This window comes from Amblyomma americanum, chromosome 5 (assembly GCF_052857255.1).
Source record: "Amblyomma americanum isolate KBUSLIRL-KWMA chromosome 5, ASM5285725v1, whole genome shotgun sequence".
Classification (NCBI taxonomy): domain Eukaryota; kingdom Metazoa; phylum Arthropoda; class Arachnida; order Ixodida; family Ixodidae; genus Amblyomma; species Amblyomma americanum.
The window spans coordinates 54,781,867-54,801,035 of record NC_135501.1 but is presented as its reverse complement, the minus strand read 5'-3'; the positions used below and the strand labels follow the sequence as shown (position 1 = coordinate 54,801,035).

The window sequence follows — 19,169 nt, the reverse complement described above, 5'->3', positions numbered from 1 at the left end:
CTTGGTTTGCTGCTCCGCATCTGATGGGGACTGATGGCCGAAGGTTAATTGGTTTTTTCATGCCTACCTCCACGAAGACGAGGAGAAAAAAAATGCTGGGGACACATAAGCTCCGTGTATGACGCGTTAGCATTTTGGTTTAATTCCAGTATCTACAGAAGGTCCTTGTGGTGTCGGCCTGGACGGCCGCAAGTAGTGAGTCGAGACACAGCAAAATATGACGAAAGACGTTTTATTAATGGCGGGATGGGTTTTTATATGGAACGATAACGTGACAATCCAAAGTAGAGATGCACATAGACAAACCGAAATCCATTCCAAGTAGAACCAAAGTGAAACTGAAACCTAGGACACAACATACTGAAACCTCTTCAGGGAAAAGCAAACATTGGTAAAAATTGAAATTGAATGGAAAATTTTGAATACAAACTTATACAAATACCACATGAACAAATATCTGAACACAGTACTTAGCTTACTCCTATGTAAGCTTTAAATCCGAAAACAAAATTTCATACCTCATCCCGAAAGAACAATGAATGAACACTTCGCTCTTCATCAAAAACTAACACTTCACACTTTATCAAATCAATGCACTTCATCAAACCACTGAATAGAAAACACGAACATACCCATACAAAATATATCTTCCCCCTTTTTTAAAAGAAATAATGAGGGGTCTTAAATATGGCAATCTGAAATCCTAAAGAATGTTCAACAAATGCTGCTAAGGCAGTGTCACTGAAGGCTACTAGTAACGTCATACTCTGGTGCTCATGTGATATCATTAAGGTTTGGATGAATTGTCTATTCCATGAGCGTCCCCAGGGAATATGCTGATGGGCGTCCCCATGAGCAGTGAATCCTTCATCCAAATAAAATGATATCTTATAAGGTGCGCCTCCTTGCTGTTTTTATGAAGTTACCTTGAACATTGGCTAGTTTTAATTGGCCGGAAGAAACCTCCTACAATAATGAAAAATAAAGGTCCACATGACCATAGAACTCGGCGAGCTTTACTCAGCCGCAACATACACACATAAATATCGGCCAATTTTACTAAACCGGAATAAACATACCAACGAACAGCAAGTCACCTTCTAAAGAAGTCACACAACTCTGATTGAAATGATATATAATATCTGACATCAAACAGTACTATAGGTGCATCTGCCAGCACGAAGAAATATGCATGGTATCCTGAAGAATCGTACTCATTTCTGAAAAGTTGAGCATTACTTGTATCATATTATAATGTCACTTAGAGAATGCTCTGATTAAGAACAGCAACTTCATAATATTGTACTGAATAATCCTGCGAATACAATGAAATAAATACCACAAATATCGAAACATGTCCCATCATAATATCAGTATAATATTCTGCATTGAAATATATGACAAGAGTATCGCATTCACTTCCCATACAATAGCTTCTGGGAAGGAGAAATTGTGAACGACAGAAATTACATTGAAAAGCATGTAAAATACCCCTTTACATTTCATGATGAAAGTTATAATTGTATTACCCGAGAATTGGAATCTCAATGCAATGCCCCTTCTTAAACAAGGCAGAAGAATGCGAGACAAGTTATTGGGACACATATTCCTTAAACCAGTATGGCTTGCGAGTGTTCCTTCTTGGTCGCTCCGGTGCGAAAGTGGATTCCTGAGAAAACATCCTCAGTCCAGGTTCCGAACTGCCGTCGGCATCGGTTCCTAGGCGGAACAGCTGGGACTGCAGAATTGAACACTAGGGACGCAAGGTAGGACGCACATCTTGCCTGCCCACAGATAAATCACTTGGACACTGAGCACTTGTGCCAGAAGGCACATAACGCCCATTCACAGGTAAATCACTCACATAACTGTGGAGGTGAGACGACAGGATTTTCCAGTTGGTGGCTGTGAGGACATGGTGAAGCGAGTTCTAGCTTCTGAAGACTGGCATATCGATGATGCATCAGGAGGCTGCCGAGGCAACACTGGGCCCGCCGAGCCTTGATCCTGTGCATAACATTTAGAATCATGGGGAAAAGGTAACTGAAATGAATCAAGATGTTCATCCTCTTCCCAATTCTGTTGTCTCGGTACCTTTGCCAGCTTGGAAGCATTCCATAGCTTGCCATCATCTAGGCGGTATGATGCTGGACCATGTTGTTGAATGACCTCCCGTGCTGTGGAGAAACGTCTGTCTTCTTTGAACTGAATAAGGGGTTTACGAACTTTGACAAAGCCCCCTGGCTGAATTCTGGGTGGTCGTGGTCCACGTTTGGTATCGGTGTATTCTTTCACCATCATGTGTTTCTTCTCCATCCTTTTCCTCAAATCTTGAATAGCTAGATATGGATTTTCAGCAAACAATGACGGAAATGAAGGAAATACAACAATATCTAGCATTGTACGATAACATCTGCCATGAAGAACTGCCGGTGCAACCCCTGTTGTGGCATGAGGTGTAGACCTATATATGCCCAAATACTGTGCAATTGTGGTTTTCAAAGGCCGACATTCCAACGATGACAGTTGAACAAAAGACATGAAAGTTCTGTTAAATCTTTCAATTTGTCCGTTGGATTGGGGGTGATATAGTGAAGAATGAGTTAACTTGATAGCCCTGTTACTCAGATATTGCCTAAATTCCTTTGGCATGAACCGAGGGCCTTGATCGGATACAATCTCTTCTGGATAGCCTTCATGGGCAAGAACGTCGATTAAGGAATCTGTATTATCTCTAGTTGTTACATTATCTGTCATCTTCTCTTCAGGCCATTTCGAAAAGGAAGGAAAAGAACCTTAATGGAATAGGAGATGTCTGCCTGGTTGTCGGCCTGGCATGCTACTCCAGATGAGGGTGAAAGAAGAGGAGAGTAGAGAAGGGGATGGTGAAAAGAAAAGGAAAAGAGAAAAAGAAAGGGTGAATGGTGAAAACAAGCACACTTACGCACTCACAAACACACACACACACACACACACACACACACACACACACACACACACACACACACACACACACACACACACACACACACACACACACACACACACACACACACACACACACACACACACACTCTCTCTCTCTCAAAATTGCCAAAGAATGTCCGCCAAACCCGTGTCTCTTAAGAACTCTAAAAATGCTTTTGTCCCGCGAACACCCAAAGCCGCATTCTTCCAGGGTCCAAGGACATGCTCGAAGACCACGGGGCCATCCTGTCGGAGTCCTTAAACACTTAAATGTGCCTTGCGATGATTGTTGAAGCGTTTGCAGCGGGAGATCAAATGTGGCAGGTCCTCGGGCACACCACATGTTGGGCACAGAGGGCTACTTATTGCACCAATTTTATCTTTAATAGAATTTAGTAAAGGCAACGTCCAGGCGAATTCTGTGGAGGCAATTTTGATCACGTCTAGTTATATTGCGTGGCATGCGGAAGTCACAAGTGGGGTCAGTATGAAAAAGTGGTCTGTATTGATGTTCCGGATCGCACCACAAAGAGCGTTGCGTGTGCCAGGATTTTGTAGATAGAAGTCTCGCGTCATCACTGCGAGAAAACGGTATAGGTAGGAGCAAGGTGGTGTCGCCATGCGCCGACCTCGCTGCACCGTCAGCGTGATTGTTGCCTGCAAGACCACAGCGAGCGGGTGACCACTGCAACAGAACACGATGGCCAAGCTCACAGGCCTCGGAGCGGAATCTGTTTAAGTCATCGATGATCAGCTCTTGAAGGGTTCCTGATGACATTATGGATTGTAATGCAGCCCGAGAGTCACTGAAAATAACCCACGCTGTTGGGGGTTGTTGAAGAATGTAAGTGAATGCTGCTCGCAGAGCAGCCAGCTCGGTAGCAGTAGTCGAGGTGGGAAGACTGAGTAACGCCTAAATTGTGGAGTGCGTTGACGGAACCCAGACGCCAATCGCTGATGAGACGGATGTGACAGAGCCATCAGTTTAGATGTGACGGTACGCACTGTAGCATCCATAAATGTGTTCAAGGGCAAAATATTGAAATGCAGGACCGGGGGTGGTTATTTTTCTTTTGATGCCGGGAACCGTTGTCTTGATTTGCCATGCTGTGTACCTCCAAGGTGGGGAGGAGGTCGTGACAGGGCGCTGGTCGTGTAGTGGGAGAATGTCAGAAACTTCCTCTGTGCAGTGCGCTGCTAGTGGATGGTGAGGTACACGAGCCACGAACCGCATCTGGGCACGAATCAACTCCTGGGTTAGCAGTACTGATGCAGATAGACGTCTGCTCTCTGCTAGAGTACCCACTGTGGAGGTGGTCTTGGGAAGACTGAGGCAGATTTTCAAGGCCTTAGCTTGCATAGTTTGAAGGAGTTTGATATTTGTTTGTGCGATACCCTGAAGAGCTGGGAGACTGTAGCGTAGGAGGCCTTCACACATCGCACCATACAGCCGTAGTAATGAACGTGTAGAGCAGCTTTTTCTGGTGGTGGAGAGCATACGAAAGATAGAGGCGTAAGAGCAGAGCTTGATTTTAAGCTGTTGTACATGTGGGGACCATGACAGTGACCTGTCAAATGTCACCCCTAGGAATTTATGGCTTGTAACGTATGGTATTGGGTTACCAGGAACGTTCAGCACGTAGCGTGAAAGATCGCGCCTCGAAAATGCAATTGTTGAGCTTTTATCTGGCGACATGACGAGACCGCGCTTCCTTAAAAACGATTCTATGCAACCTATTGTCCCCTGTAATCGGGGATGCACAATGCGCCTGTTGCGCTCGGAACACCATATACAATCGTCATCGGCGTAAAGGGAGATTTCAACTGTACGAGACAAGCATTTCTCCAAGTCAACAAATTTGGTTTATGGTTTGCTTTATGGGGGTTTAACGTCCCAAAGCGACTCAGACTATGAGAGATGCCGTAGCGAAGGGCTGCGGAAATTTCGACCACCTGGGGTTCTTTAACGTGCACTGTCATCGCACAGTACATGGGCCTCTAGAATTTCGCCTTCATCGAAATTCGACCGCCGCGGCCGGGATCGAACCCGCGTCTTTCGGGCCAGCAGCCGAGCGCCGTAACCACTCAGCCACCGCGGCGGCTCCAAGCCAACAAGTGAGATATTGAAAAGGGTGGGACTTAAAATCCCCCCTTCCCCCTGAGAGACTCCGCGAGATATTTGACGCAGAGCTGTGTCATCTTCACTTGTTGACATGAAAATCGATCTTTCGTACAGATAATCGCACAGCCAGTTATACATCCGTCCACCAATGCCAATTGACTGTAAGGCTGAAAGAATTGCTTCACGTGTGACGTTGTCAAATGCTGCCTTCACGTCAAGAAACACAACAAGCATCATAGACCGCTCGGTTTTGCTGCGTTTAACACAATTTGTGAGGGCAATAACGTCGTCAATACTGCTGCGTCCTTTTCGAAAACCGGACATGGTGGAAAGGTAAATATCTCTGTGTGTCAGATCCCAGGTAAGGCGGGAGTGTACCATTTTCTCCATCAGGTATCCGACGCAGCTTAGAAGCGCAATGGGGCGGTAAGCGTTTAAGTAAATTGATGGTTTTCCAGGCTTGACGATAGGTATCACACGCGCACGCTTGCAACACGTTTCAAGGCGGCCGGTCTCTCAGGAGGTGTTATAAACTGCGAGCAGCTGAACCTTGGCCTTACTTCTTAAATGAGAAAGGGCAGTGCAGCTTACACCGTCCGGTCCTGGGCAGGATTTTTTATTGGTAGCTACCAAAGCCGCAAGAAGTTCTTCCATGGTGAACGGATCATCAAGGAGGGCAGTATTAGGTGAAGGGGTAAAGCTTTAGAGAGGCAATGGCACCGATATGGCCCTTAATCGAGCAGTGATCTTAGAACAGAAAGCCTCCGCTGCATCGAGACGAGAAATATTCGCATTTACAGCTACGCAGTCAAAAGGATTTAGTGGTGCGGGCTGACTACTGAGGCTGCGTACAATGCTCCATATCTTAGAAAGAGGCTTTCTGGGATCAAGCTTCGCACAAAAGGATCGCCATTCCCGTCTTGCCAGCTTGTCCAAATGACGTTGAACATGTTTCTGTGCGCGACTAGCAACCCTCATGTCTTTTCCATAATTTGTTCTGCGTGCTCGTCTCTCTGCTCTGCGACGAATTGCCCGAAGTCGCTCATATTCAGCATCTGCATGCAGTTGAGTGCAGTTTTGATAGCGTTGTAACCTTAGTGCTGGACGTTTTAGCACATGCTACAGTATCGATGAATATTTCATAATTGAGGTTTGAGAGGTCCACTTTTTCAGCTGTGTCAGCGAAAAGTTCCCAATTCGTGTAGCGTGCTGTACGCCGCTGTGAACTTACGGAAGCACCACCAACCTCTATATACGTAGGAAGATGATCGCTGCCATGAGATTCTATGTCAACACTCCAGGTTGTTGAAGACGACAGATGATTAGAAATCATTGTAATGTCAAGGGCACTGGATCTTGTACCTTGATAAAAGGTTGCCTGGCCGTTGTTGAGGAAAGCGAAATTGTTGCACTGTGCGAAATCAAATAACTGTCGTCCTCTGGCTGTTGATCTGATGCCTCCCCAAGCAGGATGATGTGCGTTGAAGTCACCCGTAATGATGTGCGGCGCAGGGGTAATGCGTACAATAGCCTGAAGGCGGTCGACGTCAAAGTTGACACGGGGGGTGGGGGTGGGGGGTATGTACCCGACGATCACTGTGAAGGACAGGTTCAAGATCTTGACGTTGGCCGCAACATATTCATTCCGTGCGTCGGCAGATATGGGTTGTGGAATGGAGGTGACGTCTTTCCGAACAGTTAAAAGAACTTTGCTGATGGCACCTGTCATCGAGTTCAGAACGGTATATCCTGAAAGACTGATAGCAGTACGCAGACGGAATTCTGAGATGGAAATGATCGGAAAACGGTGCTTCGAAACAAATTGTCGGAAATCAGACAGTCGTAGACGAAGGCTGCAGGCATTCCATTGGAAGATGGTGGCCTTGTTATGGATGATCTGCACGCTAGGGAGAGTAGCTGGTCATATTGAGTGCTACCGCTATTGTGCAAGAAGAGGTGCAATGAATTCAAGGATTGTTAGGATGGCCTTCGCCACCGGCGAGGAGTGTGGTGTAAGGAAAGCACGGACAGCCGCAACAAGCGAGCACAGTAGGGAACTGGTACTATCGGAGTTTTGGCGAATAGGTCCTTCGCGTGGGTGGTTCCAGGTTGCATACCGCAGCAGCCGTGGGGTGTTCACTTTTGCACTCGCTACAGGAGGTGGATCAACATTTTGGCACGGTGGAAGAGGAGGAAATTCAACCACTTCCTCAATGCTGTGACTGGCTTTACATTTGTCCGGCGATTGGGGAGCTTTCTTCCCCAGCGATGAATTTTTCCTGCGGCGACTTCCCCGGATTTGGTTTTGCTCAAGTAGATCAGTTTTTGCTGACTATATTCTTTGTTATTTGAGTTCTTGTACCTGTAGATAATTTTCTCGTTTTGGTAGGCAGTGCAGCGGAAAAACGTCACCTCATCCTGCTTACTGCAGTTAGGACCAAGGGGGTTATCACTTGCACATTCATTGAGGTCATGGCTGCCACCGCAACGAGAGCAGCGCAAGGCAAGTCGGCAAGCGCTAGCCACACGGCCGAGGCGTTGACATCTGGTGCATTGACGTGGTGTTTGAATGTCCTCGTACACACGGTACCTTGTATATCCGAGAATCACGTATAGCGGAGAATATTCTGCCGCAAATACAATGCGAATATTTTGTGAGTTTCCAAGTCGGCGGACGGATTTAATCAAAGCTCTCTAGTAGCGCTGAGTAGATATCTGATTGAGAGAGATCCAGGGGGACACCCTTAATGACACCCACGCCGCAGTTGCTGGGGCGGGGCTTTTAGGCTTGAACTGCAACTCCAGCTATGCTTGTTATTTGCAAGAGGCGTTCAGTTGCGTGCGCTGTACGGGTATCAACTGCCTGAAGATTTAGGCGCTCGTTGGGACGAACCTGAAAAACGCTGTCTAGAGCCACAGATTCTAAACCTTGTCTCGATAATAGTGGCTTAATGCAGGTAATGCGGTACCCGGAATCTAGTGGCTTGATGACAACCGTAAGGTTGTGCTTAGGCGTTTGAGGTACATGCGGAGTATCTGCACTCTAAGTGGCCGCTTTGAGCCGCGACGGCGCTTTCAAGGCACTTGAATAAATCTCTCAGACCCTTCTCATAGTAGTGTCCATGTAGGTGATGGTAGAAGAACCTGACGAATCAGAAAAATCGTCCTGACCTGAAGGTAGTGGCAGATCACGGCATGAGTTGTGAGCATCAGGAGTTCGTTGTCCATGAGGATCTGGAAATCCTGGTCCTGATGCAGCTGGAGCAGAATAGTGGTTGCAAGACACCAGGCTTGAGGCAGCAGGTAGGGCTTGCACAGCAGGTATGGCCTGCTGAGCTAGACCTGACGGAATGCCAGGTGAACAATGAGGTGTTTATCCAGGGTGCGGCACCGGCGGAGCCGCACCCAATGCAGGAATCATACCAGGATGTAGCAGTGCAGCTTATCTGAACAGAAGTGTTCAGCACCGATGACAAATCCTTCACAAAGAGTGGAAGAAACGAGCGGGCAAAGGAAGGAAGGAAGGAAGGAAGGAAGGAAGGAAGGAAGGAAGGAAGGAAGGAAGGAAGGAAGGAAGGAAGGAAGGAAGGAAGGAAGGAAGGAAGGAAGGAAGGAAGGAAGGAAGGAAGGAAGGAAGGAAGGAAGGAAGGAAGGAAGGAAGGAAGGAAGGAAGGAAGGAAGGAAGGAAGGAAGGAAGGAAGGAAGGAAGGAAGGAAGGAAGGAAGGAAGGAAGGAAGGAAGGAAGGAAGGAAGGAAGGAAGGAAGGAAGGAAGGAAGGAAGGAAGGAAGGAAGGAAGGAAGGAAGGAAGGAAGGAAGGAAGGAAGGAAGGAAGGAAGGAAGGAAGGAAGGCCTCAGACATTGCGGGCAAAGCCCGACAGCTCTCTTCTTCGTCTTTGTTCTCTCGAAAAATAATCAACTAAAGTGATGGCTCAGCGACAATGTCGAGGCGCTCGCTCAAACGGGCCGACTATGTAAATTTCCAACTTTTGCCAAAAGTTCTCTGGAAAAGAAACAGGCTGCAAAGGTGGCACAGATGTTTGCGCCGCTTTTACGTCATGAACGGTAGTAGTTGGAATTATCTCTTCCTCCGACGCGTAAGGCGTAGCTGAAATGTAATCTTCCTCTGACGCGCAGTCTTGCATTTCCCTTTGTGGCGATCCGATCCACATCTGTAGCGGGTGCAGTGCGGCATGTAGCGCGTTGCGCGTCTGTGCGCGTTCATTGACGGAACCTTGTCAGAAAAGCTGCGTTCGTTCGAAACGCTGGCAGCAACGGTGCTGAAGTTGCGTCTACTCGCAGACGTTGTTAAGATGCATTGTTGCGCCGGACGTCTTGAAGAACGGGCGTCTTGAAACGGAGGCATGGTTTCCTGACGTCGGGGACGAGCTTGATGAAAAGACGAAACTTCTCCTTGAATTTGCAGAGAAACTCGTGGCAACGATTGCGTTGCTTGGCGCTGTGAACGAACTTATTGCATTGTTGCTGCGACTTCTCGAGCGTCGCGAGCCGTTTGCTCATACCGCAAAGCAATATTCGAAGCTGTAGAGAAAGAGATATCGGATCCTTCTAACAAAAGGCGTTCGCGAACACGTAGCGATGAGACGCCAGTCACGAACCTGTCTCTCATCGCTTCATCTGGGGACCCAAAATTGGACGCGTTTGCCAGATCTCGGAGTGCGGCTATGTATTCTGTTACCGACTCATCTGGCTTCTGCACGCGGTTGTTGAATTTACGTAGTTCTACAAGCAAATTTGTCAACACAGAAAACTCTTCGGCAAGTGATGCCACTGCAGTCTGATCCACAACTGGCGCAGTGTCTCCCGTCTCTGTGGAGGCTGACGCTGGAAGCGACGCAATCTCCGGTTGCGTCGTAGTACGTGCAAAATAAATTTTGCGACCTTCGTCCCCTAAATTTTATATCAACAACGATTTCTTGCTTTCAGGTGATGCTGAAGAACCACCAGATAAGTTCGAATAAAGTTCAAATTACTGTATTCATTGTGCCCAAGGCACCGCCGGGCGTCCCGGTCTCTGAAGGAAAGGCTCGGGCGCCTGAACGCCTGAGAACCCTTGCGTCACGTTTGACATGTTTTTTTCCGTTGATAATCTTGTTCACAGCTTGAATTGCTCTTGTACAATCTTCTCTGAATTCAACTTTCAAACGTCATCGCCAGGAATGACGCATTGGCCTCCCGAAGCAATACTGAATATGGCGGCTGGAAACAGCAGCGGCCTCCATGTCTCTCAAAGGCCGGTCATGAAAACGGCAGCAGCGTACCGGCTCCTCCAATGGCTGGCTACAAAACAAAAGTGGCCTCCTGAATCGCTGCTAACGAAAATGCTGACCGAGTACAACGTACTTGCGGTTCTTGATTCCTTACGTATTGAATAGTGAACATGAAAATTGGCGCCCTGCCGGTCTTCGCGATAGCCGGTTACAGAAAATGGCACCCAATGTTCTTCCTCCCTCCTCGTCTGCGCAGCAACAGGTTGCACGCAATGGCGGTAAATGCATAGGTCCGCTAGGCTTAGCGACCTCCTCAACCGGCTGAACTCGAGGCGTCTCAAAACAAAACTTCGCTCATTTTCACAAGAACACTCTCCACGCGTCTAAGAAACGGCGGTGATGAACGCACTCACTCGCTTTCCACAGCTTCAATACTCCGGGCGAACGCGGATCCTTGCCAGCGGCCCGGTCCTCACTGACGATGCAGGAGGAGGCAAGCAGACGCCGGTACAGCGTCTAATTCATTAATTCTCGACGGCCAACTCACGTTAAGGCAGTGGGCCTAATAAACCCATCCTCGTCGCTAATGTGGCGTTGGCCTGGACAGCCGCACAAAGTGAGTCGAGACTCAGCAAAACATGACGAATGACGCTTTATTAATGGTGGGATGGGTTTTTATGTGGAACGATCACATGACAATCCAAAGTGCAAATAGATAAAGCCAAATCCAATCCAAGACGAACGAAACTGAAACTGAAACCTAGGACACAACAGTCCTTCTCTACATTACAATTATAGATCCATGGGAGTCCGCATACCCCTCATGGCGCTGTGGTACAACGGTTAAGCGATGCGCCACTACCCTGCACCCTGTTACGGGTCCGGTTGGACTTATTTTTGGAAATGTGGCGGAGAGTTTGAAGGATGCTTCACTCCCGCCATCTGTTGGCCCGGTATTGCACTACCTCCGGGATCGGCCTTGTCTTTAGCACGTCTTTACTATCCTGTCTTTCTATCCCATCTTTCAACTCTCCTACTATCTGCACGTGGTAGCGATTGTGGCTCGGCTAGAGCTAGTGAGCAGGCCTGTGTACTTTCCTTTTCTTTCTTCCTGGCAACAACAGACAGACAGCAGGTAGAACCAGCGTGGGCCTTTTACGGCCCAGGTTGCTGCTCCCAAGCAAGCAATCATTAATTTAACTGTTACCTGCACCGGTGGGCAATTTTCTCACTATCCGTTGGCTAGGTTGTGACGGCACGTTAGGTCACGTAACCTAGCTGTCCCTCCTGCTGCCTAGGTTGCTCTCTGGACATCACCTTTTCGAGTCATGCTCGGGATTGTTTACTCACAACGCCGACGCCGACAAATTTTCTGGAGAACGGGACCTTCAGCGTTATCGCATAAAATAATCCCACTGAGCGCCAGCGCGTGCAGGCTGAGCTGAAGGTAGAAGAAGAACAAGCATATGTCGTCGCGAGTACCCTTGGCGCAAGCGGCAGCTAAAGTCAACGGCGGACATGAATTTATTCTCCGTGGAACCACCCCACGAGCCTCTTCAGAACCCGGTCACTGTCTCGCTGCTGGTGAGCCTGCTGGGCGCTTGGTTGGGTGCCTTCTGCACGGGTATCTCGCTGGGCTACACCTCCCCGGCAGCCGAAAGCCTCGCCGCCTCCACTGGGGAGAAAGCAGAGATGTTCCACGCCATGGCGGACTGCGTCTGGTGAGCGCTATATCATGCCGAGCAGGGTGTTATTTCCTTTGGCGGCTTTGCATCTAACCGAGTGCTCCGAGTTACCCGAGTGCTCAGGTAGGGGCACAAAAGGTCGTAAAGAGAGAGGCCCACTACGAATGGTGCAATACCTCCGAGGAAAGTAAAATTCCTTGAATCTAATCTTTCTTATTAACATTTGTTGTGCGAAGTATGGGCGCTAGTCATAGGTAAGTGAAAGGTCTTATATTATGGAGATACAGGCGCGTAGTCAGGCCGCATAATAACAGACCACCCTTCAAAGCACAGTGAAAAGGGAAGAAGTAGCTGAGATACGTTCGTGACTGACAGCTTTTTCACATGCAACCGACTGAGGGGTGCGGCGCGGTGAAGAATCTCCAATTAGTTCAACCCTAGTCGCTCTGGCCGCTCGAGCTGCCGTGACCGCTGGAAACAAGTCTCTGAGCTGCGGCGGCGAAAATGAAGAGCGTTTTCGCTTGCATGAGAGAGAGAGACTTGTGGTTCTCGGCAGCGGACGGAGGCTACCCACCAGCTTGTGAAGCCAGAGCCATCAACCAAGCAACTTTGTGTTTGGCATCTGCTTTTCGCTCAAACAATACAGAATGAATGAAGAAAGTGGTAGTAGTACATGACGATGGCGGTTGCGCAGAGCACCTACTTGTCTGCGACTGGTCTTCTTGGCTGGATTTCGAAAGGCGTGGGCGAAAAAACCTGATTGCTTCCCGTCATACCTCCGCTCTTAAACAATTTATTTCAGGACACATTTGATATCCGGGCTCAGGGACATAGGCAAAATGCAGGGTGTATACGCACGCAGCTAAAAACGATATTTTGCATTGCCTTAATTGTCTACTTTGCGCCTCTAGGTTCAGATCCTTGTTGCCAATCGGTGCCATGGTTGGTTCCGGGCTTGCCGGCTTTGCGTGCCAAGTCATGGGTCGTCGGTTCGCACTCCTTCTGAGCGTCCTGACCTCCATGTTGGGGTACGCGGTGCTCTTCGCTGCCAGCTCACCTGTGCTGATCTACTCAGGCCGATTGCTGACAGGCGTCGCTTGCGGCATAGCGTCGCTCACAGCGCCAGCGTACGTCGCCGAGTTAACCCTGCCTGGACACCGGGGAACAGCGGTATGAACTATGACGTCATCAGGAGTCTAATTCTGTAAAACTGGTGGGGTAATTGCGATAAGAAACACTAACGTAAACGCCGCAGTTAGAGTAAGGCTTTGAAAGTTTTTGGTTTACAGAGCGCGGAGTGAAGGAGGAGGTTTTCTTGACCATGACGCCACACTCAATAGCTTGAAAAAAAAATGTTGTAGAGGTTTAACGTAGTTGAACCTAGTAGACGTGTGAAAGCATGTGTGCATTCTTCAATTCGAGAGGCCAATTAAGCTCCGCCTTCAGGGTATGACGCGATAGCTTTAGTGTGTTAATGCCCGTATATTCAGAATTCGTCATTCTCTACTTAACATTCAGAGATCGCGACGAGTACTCATGCCACTGCCAGCGTAGTGGGGCAGCGTTTAAGTGATGCGCCACTGCACTGGCAGGCGGCGGTTTCTATCGCACCCACGGATAGGGATTGTGCGACCCATGTTGCCTTTTCCGACCAACCTCTCGCGACCAATCATTATGTTAAGTGCCACCTGCCAGGGCGGGTTGTGTTGACATCACAGGGCTACGTCACCCAAGTGGCGCGACGCTCCTTCCAGCTTACCCGAGTTTCCTTCCATTGGCTGCAGCTTGCGCGACGCTCCTAAGAATTTACTTAAGGTAACCCGAGTAAAGGTAACCCGAGTAACTGAACACGGGTTCGGAGCACAAGAGAAGACAATATGACGAGAATCTTGATGAAGGTTAGCACGTCTTGAGTCATGCTTTCGCACTGAAAATGGCGGAGGAATTACCGTGGTTTGGCAGAATGTGAATTATGTCCGCTAACACTTCGGTTTTCACCTCGGTTTCGATTCGAACCTCCGTTTACAAGATTAAGGAGTCATCAAAGGTTGGTAATCGGAAAAGGTAATCAGTTAATGCCCATCTATGCGGAATCGGTTGATCTGCTTTAAATTCATAGATCGCTGAGAGTCCTCGCAGCATTCCTGGTGCAGTTGTGCAGCAATTAAGCGATCCGCCATTGCCCTGCAATGACAGGTGATGCCACTGGTGGGCCTGGTGAGACCCAGGTTGCTCTTCCTGAGCAAACTGAAAGTTACGGTCAGAGGCTTTGGGCAGACAAAAATTGGCGAAATCTGAGATTGCGGATTTTTGTGTTCACGCACTAAATAATAATTAATAGTCAATAATTGTCAATAATAGTAAATAATACTGAGCAGACTGAAAGCCTCCAATGCTCGAGCTTCTCCCACACGTTTGTCTTAGCACAGCACTGTTGTTCTTTTCTCACCATTAAGTGCAATGATCGTTAAACCGCCCTTATAAGATACGGAAACAGCCACAGGAAATTTCTGCGCATTAACTGCCCCGCAGTGCTAACGTCTGTTTTTGCGGATACCACTGTTTAACACTTTGACCTGGTGTCCAGAATGTATCAATTTTTTCGCGGATTTCAGCGTGAAACTACAAACGATGCAAAACTGAGTAACGCGCAGGCAGCATTCCTCTGAGAGGTTTGCACAGACTGAATACTAGAAACGGGCACACTTGGTTATGATGACCTGTGTCTGACATGTTCTAATCATTTCCACTTAAACAAAATACAAATGTGTTTTGTAATAAACCTGATGTGACACAGTTCTGCTAACTGTAAAATGAAAGCACATAAAATTCATGCTACGTCTATCCACGTTCTCAGTTGATTCTGTAGGGCCAGTGGAAGCTTTCAGCGCACCGTTACCACGTTTTATTACAACTCGTCATTGGCATATATGTGGTGGTCACGCTCAGTTGAAGCAACATTGTACAGCTTTTGTCAGAAGTGTAGAGCTCAGGAGGTTTGCTTAAAAGCCGTGTATTGGACCTCCTGTAGCATTCGTGGAAGTCTCACCAACTGCAGGGGGCAGGAGAAGAGATCTTACCTTCGTTAGGTTTGGAACGTTCAGACCTGACGCTCAGAGCAAACCCCTCTGGCCTAAACGTTTTACAAAGGATGTAGTTACGGTGGCCGAAAAACTCGACCGCCTCATGCTCTGATACGGCGCTCTTGCCATGCCTCGTTCCGAGTTGTTTGCCGCCCATAGAGTTGTGGGTGTCGTCTCTGACATCACGACGGTCCTTCCCGGTGGAGGCCTTGTGGCTGCCAATGGATTACTCCCTTGTCATCCTTGCGACGCGCGTGCCAGGGTGGCGCTTTGTATCTGGCTGCTACTGTGGGCATCCTGTACTCCTACGTGCTGGGCCTCTTCTTGCGCTGGCAGCTTCTGGCCATGGCGTGCTTCGCGGCCGCAGTGCTTGTGATGGCGGCCAATCACGTCTCGGAAGAGAGTCCACGCTGGCTGTTGCTCAAAGGCCGCAAGCTGGAAGCCCTGCAGGCGCTTCTCAGCATCCGAGGACCTCATTTCAGGGTATGCGACCTAACTCCTTTCTCCGTCTTGAAGTTCGTACTCCGTGTATAGCAGGGAAGGTACATCGCAATTTCCAGGCGACACGTTCTTCAGGTGTTTCAAGGATGTCGATTCAACGATCAAGATCGCAAAAAAGTTAAACATACCTCAGCTTAAACTTATGAACTAGACAGAATATCCTAATTTTGCGGTTCATCCTTGCCATGCTTTCTTCGTTCCGAAAACTGGACGACGCTTCACCTACGCTTATGAGTACAATGCGAGAGAATTAGGCATCCCTCATACGCTAGTACCCCTTTTTGATGTATTCATAGATGGCGGGAGTCATCCTACCTCTACTGGAGCGGTGGTGAAGCGGTTAAGCAATGCGCGATTGCCCCAAATGGTGGCTGTTTCGAACAAAGCGAACCATGCGGCTTGTAAAACAAGGTTGCTGTTCCCAGCCCCTAGGGCTGATATTTGCACAGAGAATTCTTCGGGAGGCTGTCTACCTCTGGACCACTGAGGTTATGTGCAGTTTACTGTGCGCAGATAACAATCGCTGGGAATTTATTTTCATTGATGTCATTTGCACCGGCGATCACTGGAAGGTTCTCATAATCTGGTGGAAAACTTACCACCTGCCCTCTGTGGTAGGGGCTCCACCTGCTTTTTCGTGGGACGGACGGATGTATGCCGGGACGGACGGATGGATGCCGGCTTTTCTCGTGAACTTGACTTGATATTGAAGATATCTAAGGCTATTACAGTTTCTGGTGTGCGAAAGTTCCTTCAATGGTCATTTTCTTCGATATAGAGGACTATATGCAGAAAGCCACGATGTGTACTGAAGCACAACGTTCTAAAGGTACCGATGAGAGTTAAAAAACTGTAAAAATTACAAACACTGAAATAGAATAGTGAAATGATTCTTTGTTAGTTCCAGCGACTCTCTTTCTCCTCGGAAGAACTCTTAAACAAGCTATAAATCACACAACAACAGGGACTATGAGCTATCGATTAGTCAAACATTCCCAGTCTGAGTGTGCCATTCTTGGAAACCGTTCCTTTTGGGCAGGTGGAAAACGAGTGCGTCGCCATAGAGCAGTGGTTCATCCCCGTTCAAACGCCCATGTGGCACGTTCTGCTGGCCTTGCACATGCACTTCTTGCAACAGTTCACGGGCATCAGCATGGTGATATTCTACGCGCACACTTTCTCCGCCAATTCCGGTGTCGCCATCAGCCCCGGGGCCACAAACATCATCCTCGCTGGTCTCCAGGTAAGAACAGCGCATGTTATAGGATTATTCTGTAGCGTGCGGCTCTAATGTCCGACTGCGCGAGAAGTTTGACCGATTTGAACAAATCTGGCGTTTAGAGTGGCTTTTGGAGTATGTCATCATCATCATCACCAGCCTGATTACATCCACTGCAGGGTAAAGCACACTTATCGTGGCGTTTGAAAAATACAGCTTGGAAGTGGCGTACTCTGTGTCACTCATGTGCTTGCCAATTATTATCGAACGGCGGTCCTCGTGGGTGCCTTGTGGTACGAGAAAAATATGTCGATTAATTTTGCTTTCATATAGTGTATCCGCCTCGAACCCTCATGTGAGGGCAACTTCCATGCGCGCATTTTGCGCTGATTTAAAAAATAGTGCTCCTCTGAAATGACGTTTCGCACAATCACGATCTGTACTGGGTTGTCCATTATAACACTGTTCACCAAGGGACGAATTTGCAGGGCGCTAAGCCTACTTTTCAGCTCCAGTCTGCCCATTCTGCGACACCAGTGCAGCTACATCTTGCCTACGTCACGGGTCGATGCACGTCAAGACGAGACACCACTTTTGCTGTACGCCTCTGCTCTAGCAGCCGCAACATTTAATATTCTGCTTCAATGTTCTTCCAGCCACTTTCTCTCGACTGACAAGACCCAATAGCGTAGCTGTAATATTCTGCGTGTGCATCGCTCCGCCTATTGATTGCATTGCATTACTGTGAATTGCTCTTTAGATGTCGTCGACACGCGTTTGTTACGGGATTAATTAGAGGATCATGGTAGAGGTCCTCGCCCTGCAGTGGGCGTAGTGAGGCTGATGATGATCATGACTGTGAATTCTTCAAATTTATTGCGCACAGCTGTGGCGTTGTACTTGTATGGCTACCGGTGGGGCGGTTGATGCGCCTTTGAATGGAGATGGTAAAATTTCCTTGTGTCCGTTCTCGACAGCAGTGCACTAGACGGTGAAAAGAGCTGGCGTAAATTCGTAGTACTAACACATACCATCACCATCGAGGCGTGTGCCAGTGTGCTGCGTGCATTTGTATGACCTTGAAGGACACTTGCAGCTCTAAATTTGCGAGACAACAGGAGCGGGACAGGACTTCGCTACAAGTAGTTCAGTCCTGTCTCGGCCGCACTCCCATTTTTGTCCTCGTCTCACTCGCATCTAAGTCCTTTAAGATACTCGTGTCAAGGCTACCGTTTCGTCAATTTGGTGCTTAGACAATGGGCGTTAGTTATGGACACAAACTACATATCTTATTTTCCTGGTTCTTCCAGCTTCTTCGAACATAAGTTTATAGAAGTAATTTCTTCCGCTGTGGTGGGAAAGAGAAAACTGTCTTCACAGTAATTTCGCATTGTCTTTACATTGGCACTGTCACAACATATTTCACGATGACCCAACAAAATCAGACACGTGCAGTCGACAGAAGAAAAGCCTGACTTACACTACGTGAGCTTCGGGACCTTATCCTTCACTTTTCTTCTGGTCTTGAGGTCCTGGCCGCGCACTCCGCCTCATGTGATTTGTGTTAGTATTGCTTTATTTCACGTCTTTGTTTTGAAGCTATCTTTATTCTGATATCACTGTCACCACTTTCTGACACCTGGGGACTCGGCGACAAGCAGTGAACGCAGGAAATAAAATCTCTGGAAGGTCGTGAAGAAAAACAAGGATTGAAGTTCTCGCCTTACAGCACGAATTGGGAAAAAAACTTAGTTCTTAGTTGGTTCGCTGTCGGTGCTACACACCATACGAACTCCTAATATTTTCGTTTTCATTTTCTAGCATATCGCATCCTGCGGGCCTAGCAGTAAAAATGACATGCTTCTGAATAGTTCAAGTTTCTCTTAGTAGATTAGATTCTCGATTCCCTGCGTTCCTGGAAGCACGGTTGGCATGTCATGTTTTTGAGAAGAATAAATATAGCGGTTTACATCCGTGCTTCGTGGGCCTGTTGAATCCTGGTTCCGACTCGTTGTTGACACATTACTCTATATAATAATTATAATGCAAAAGAAGTAAATGATGGATTGAAATGGATGCAGAACCAAAACGGGAAATGGAAGAAAGGTTAATTGCTCACCTAACCTAGCTGCAGTAACGCAGTAGATGATGGTTAAGAGATTGGGAGCTATCATCCCAAATATTTCTTCAGTGTGTACTTGACTCTGCATGCCCTGGAATTAAAAATCTGGTGCGAAGGTTGCAAACTTCAACATTGCGGAAGTGTGAAAACGTAAAACGTAATACATTTGTTCAGAAAAATCTAATTACAGCAGAAATAGACTACGAGATTTTGACATGTTCTGCCTCAACAAGAACGGCAA

The 19,169-nt window shown here is 47.8% G+C and overlaps 1 protein-coding gene across 1 annotated transcript; it reads left to right on the top strand.

Moving 5' to 3' along the window:
• Positions 1 to 11,836: 11,836 nt before the first annotated feature.
• On the top strand, positions 11,837 to 16,761 carry LOC144133885 (solute carrier family 2, facilitated glucose transporter member 8-like; the record flags this gene model as incomplete). The annotated part of the gene is made up of 4 exons (XM_077666952.1): positions 11,837 to 12,039; positions 12,915 to 13,173; positions 15,348 to 15,569; positions 16,627 to 16,761. Coding segments are annotated over exons 1-4 (819 nt in total), but the record flags the coding sequence as incomplete, so codon positions are not given.
• Between the last annotated feature and the right edge of the window lie 2,408 nt (positions 16,762 to 19,169).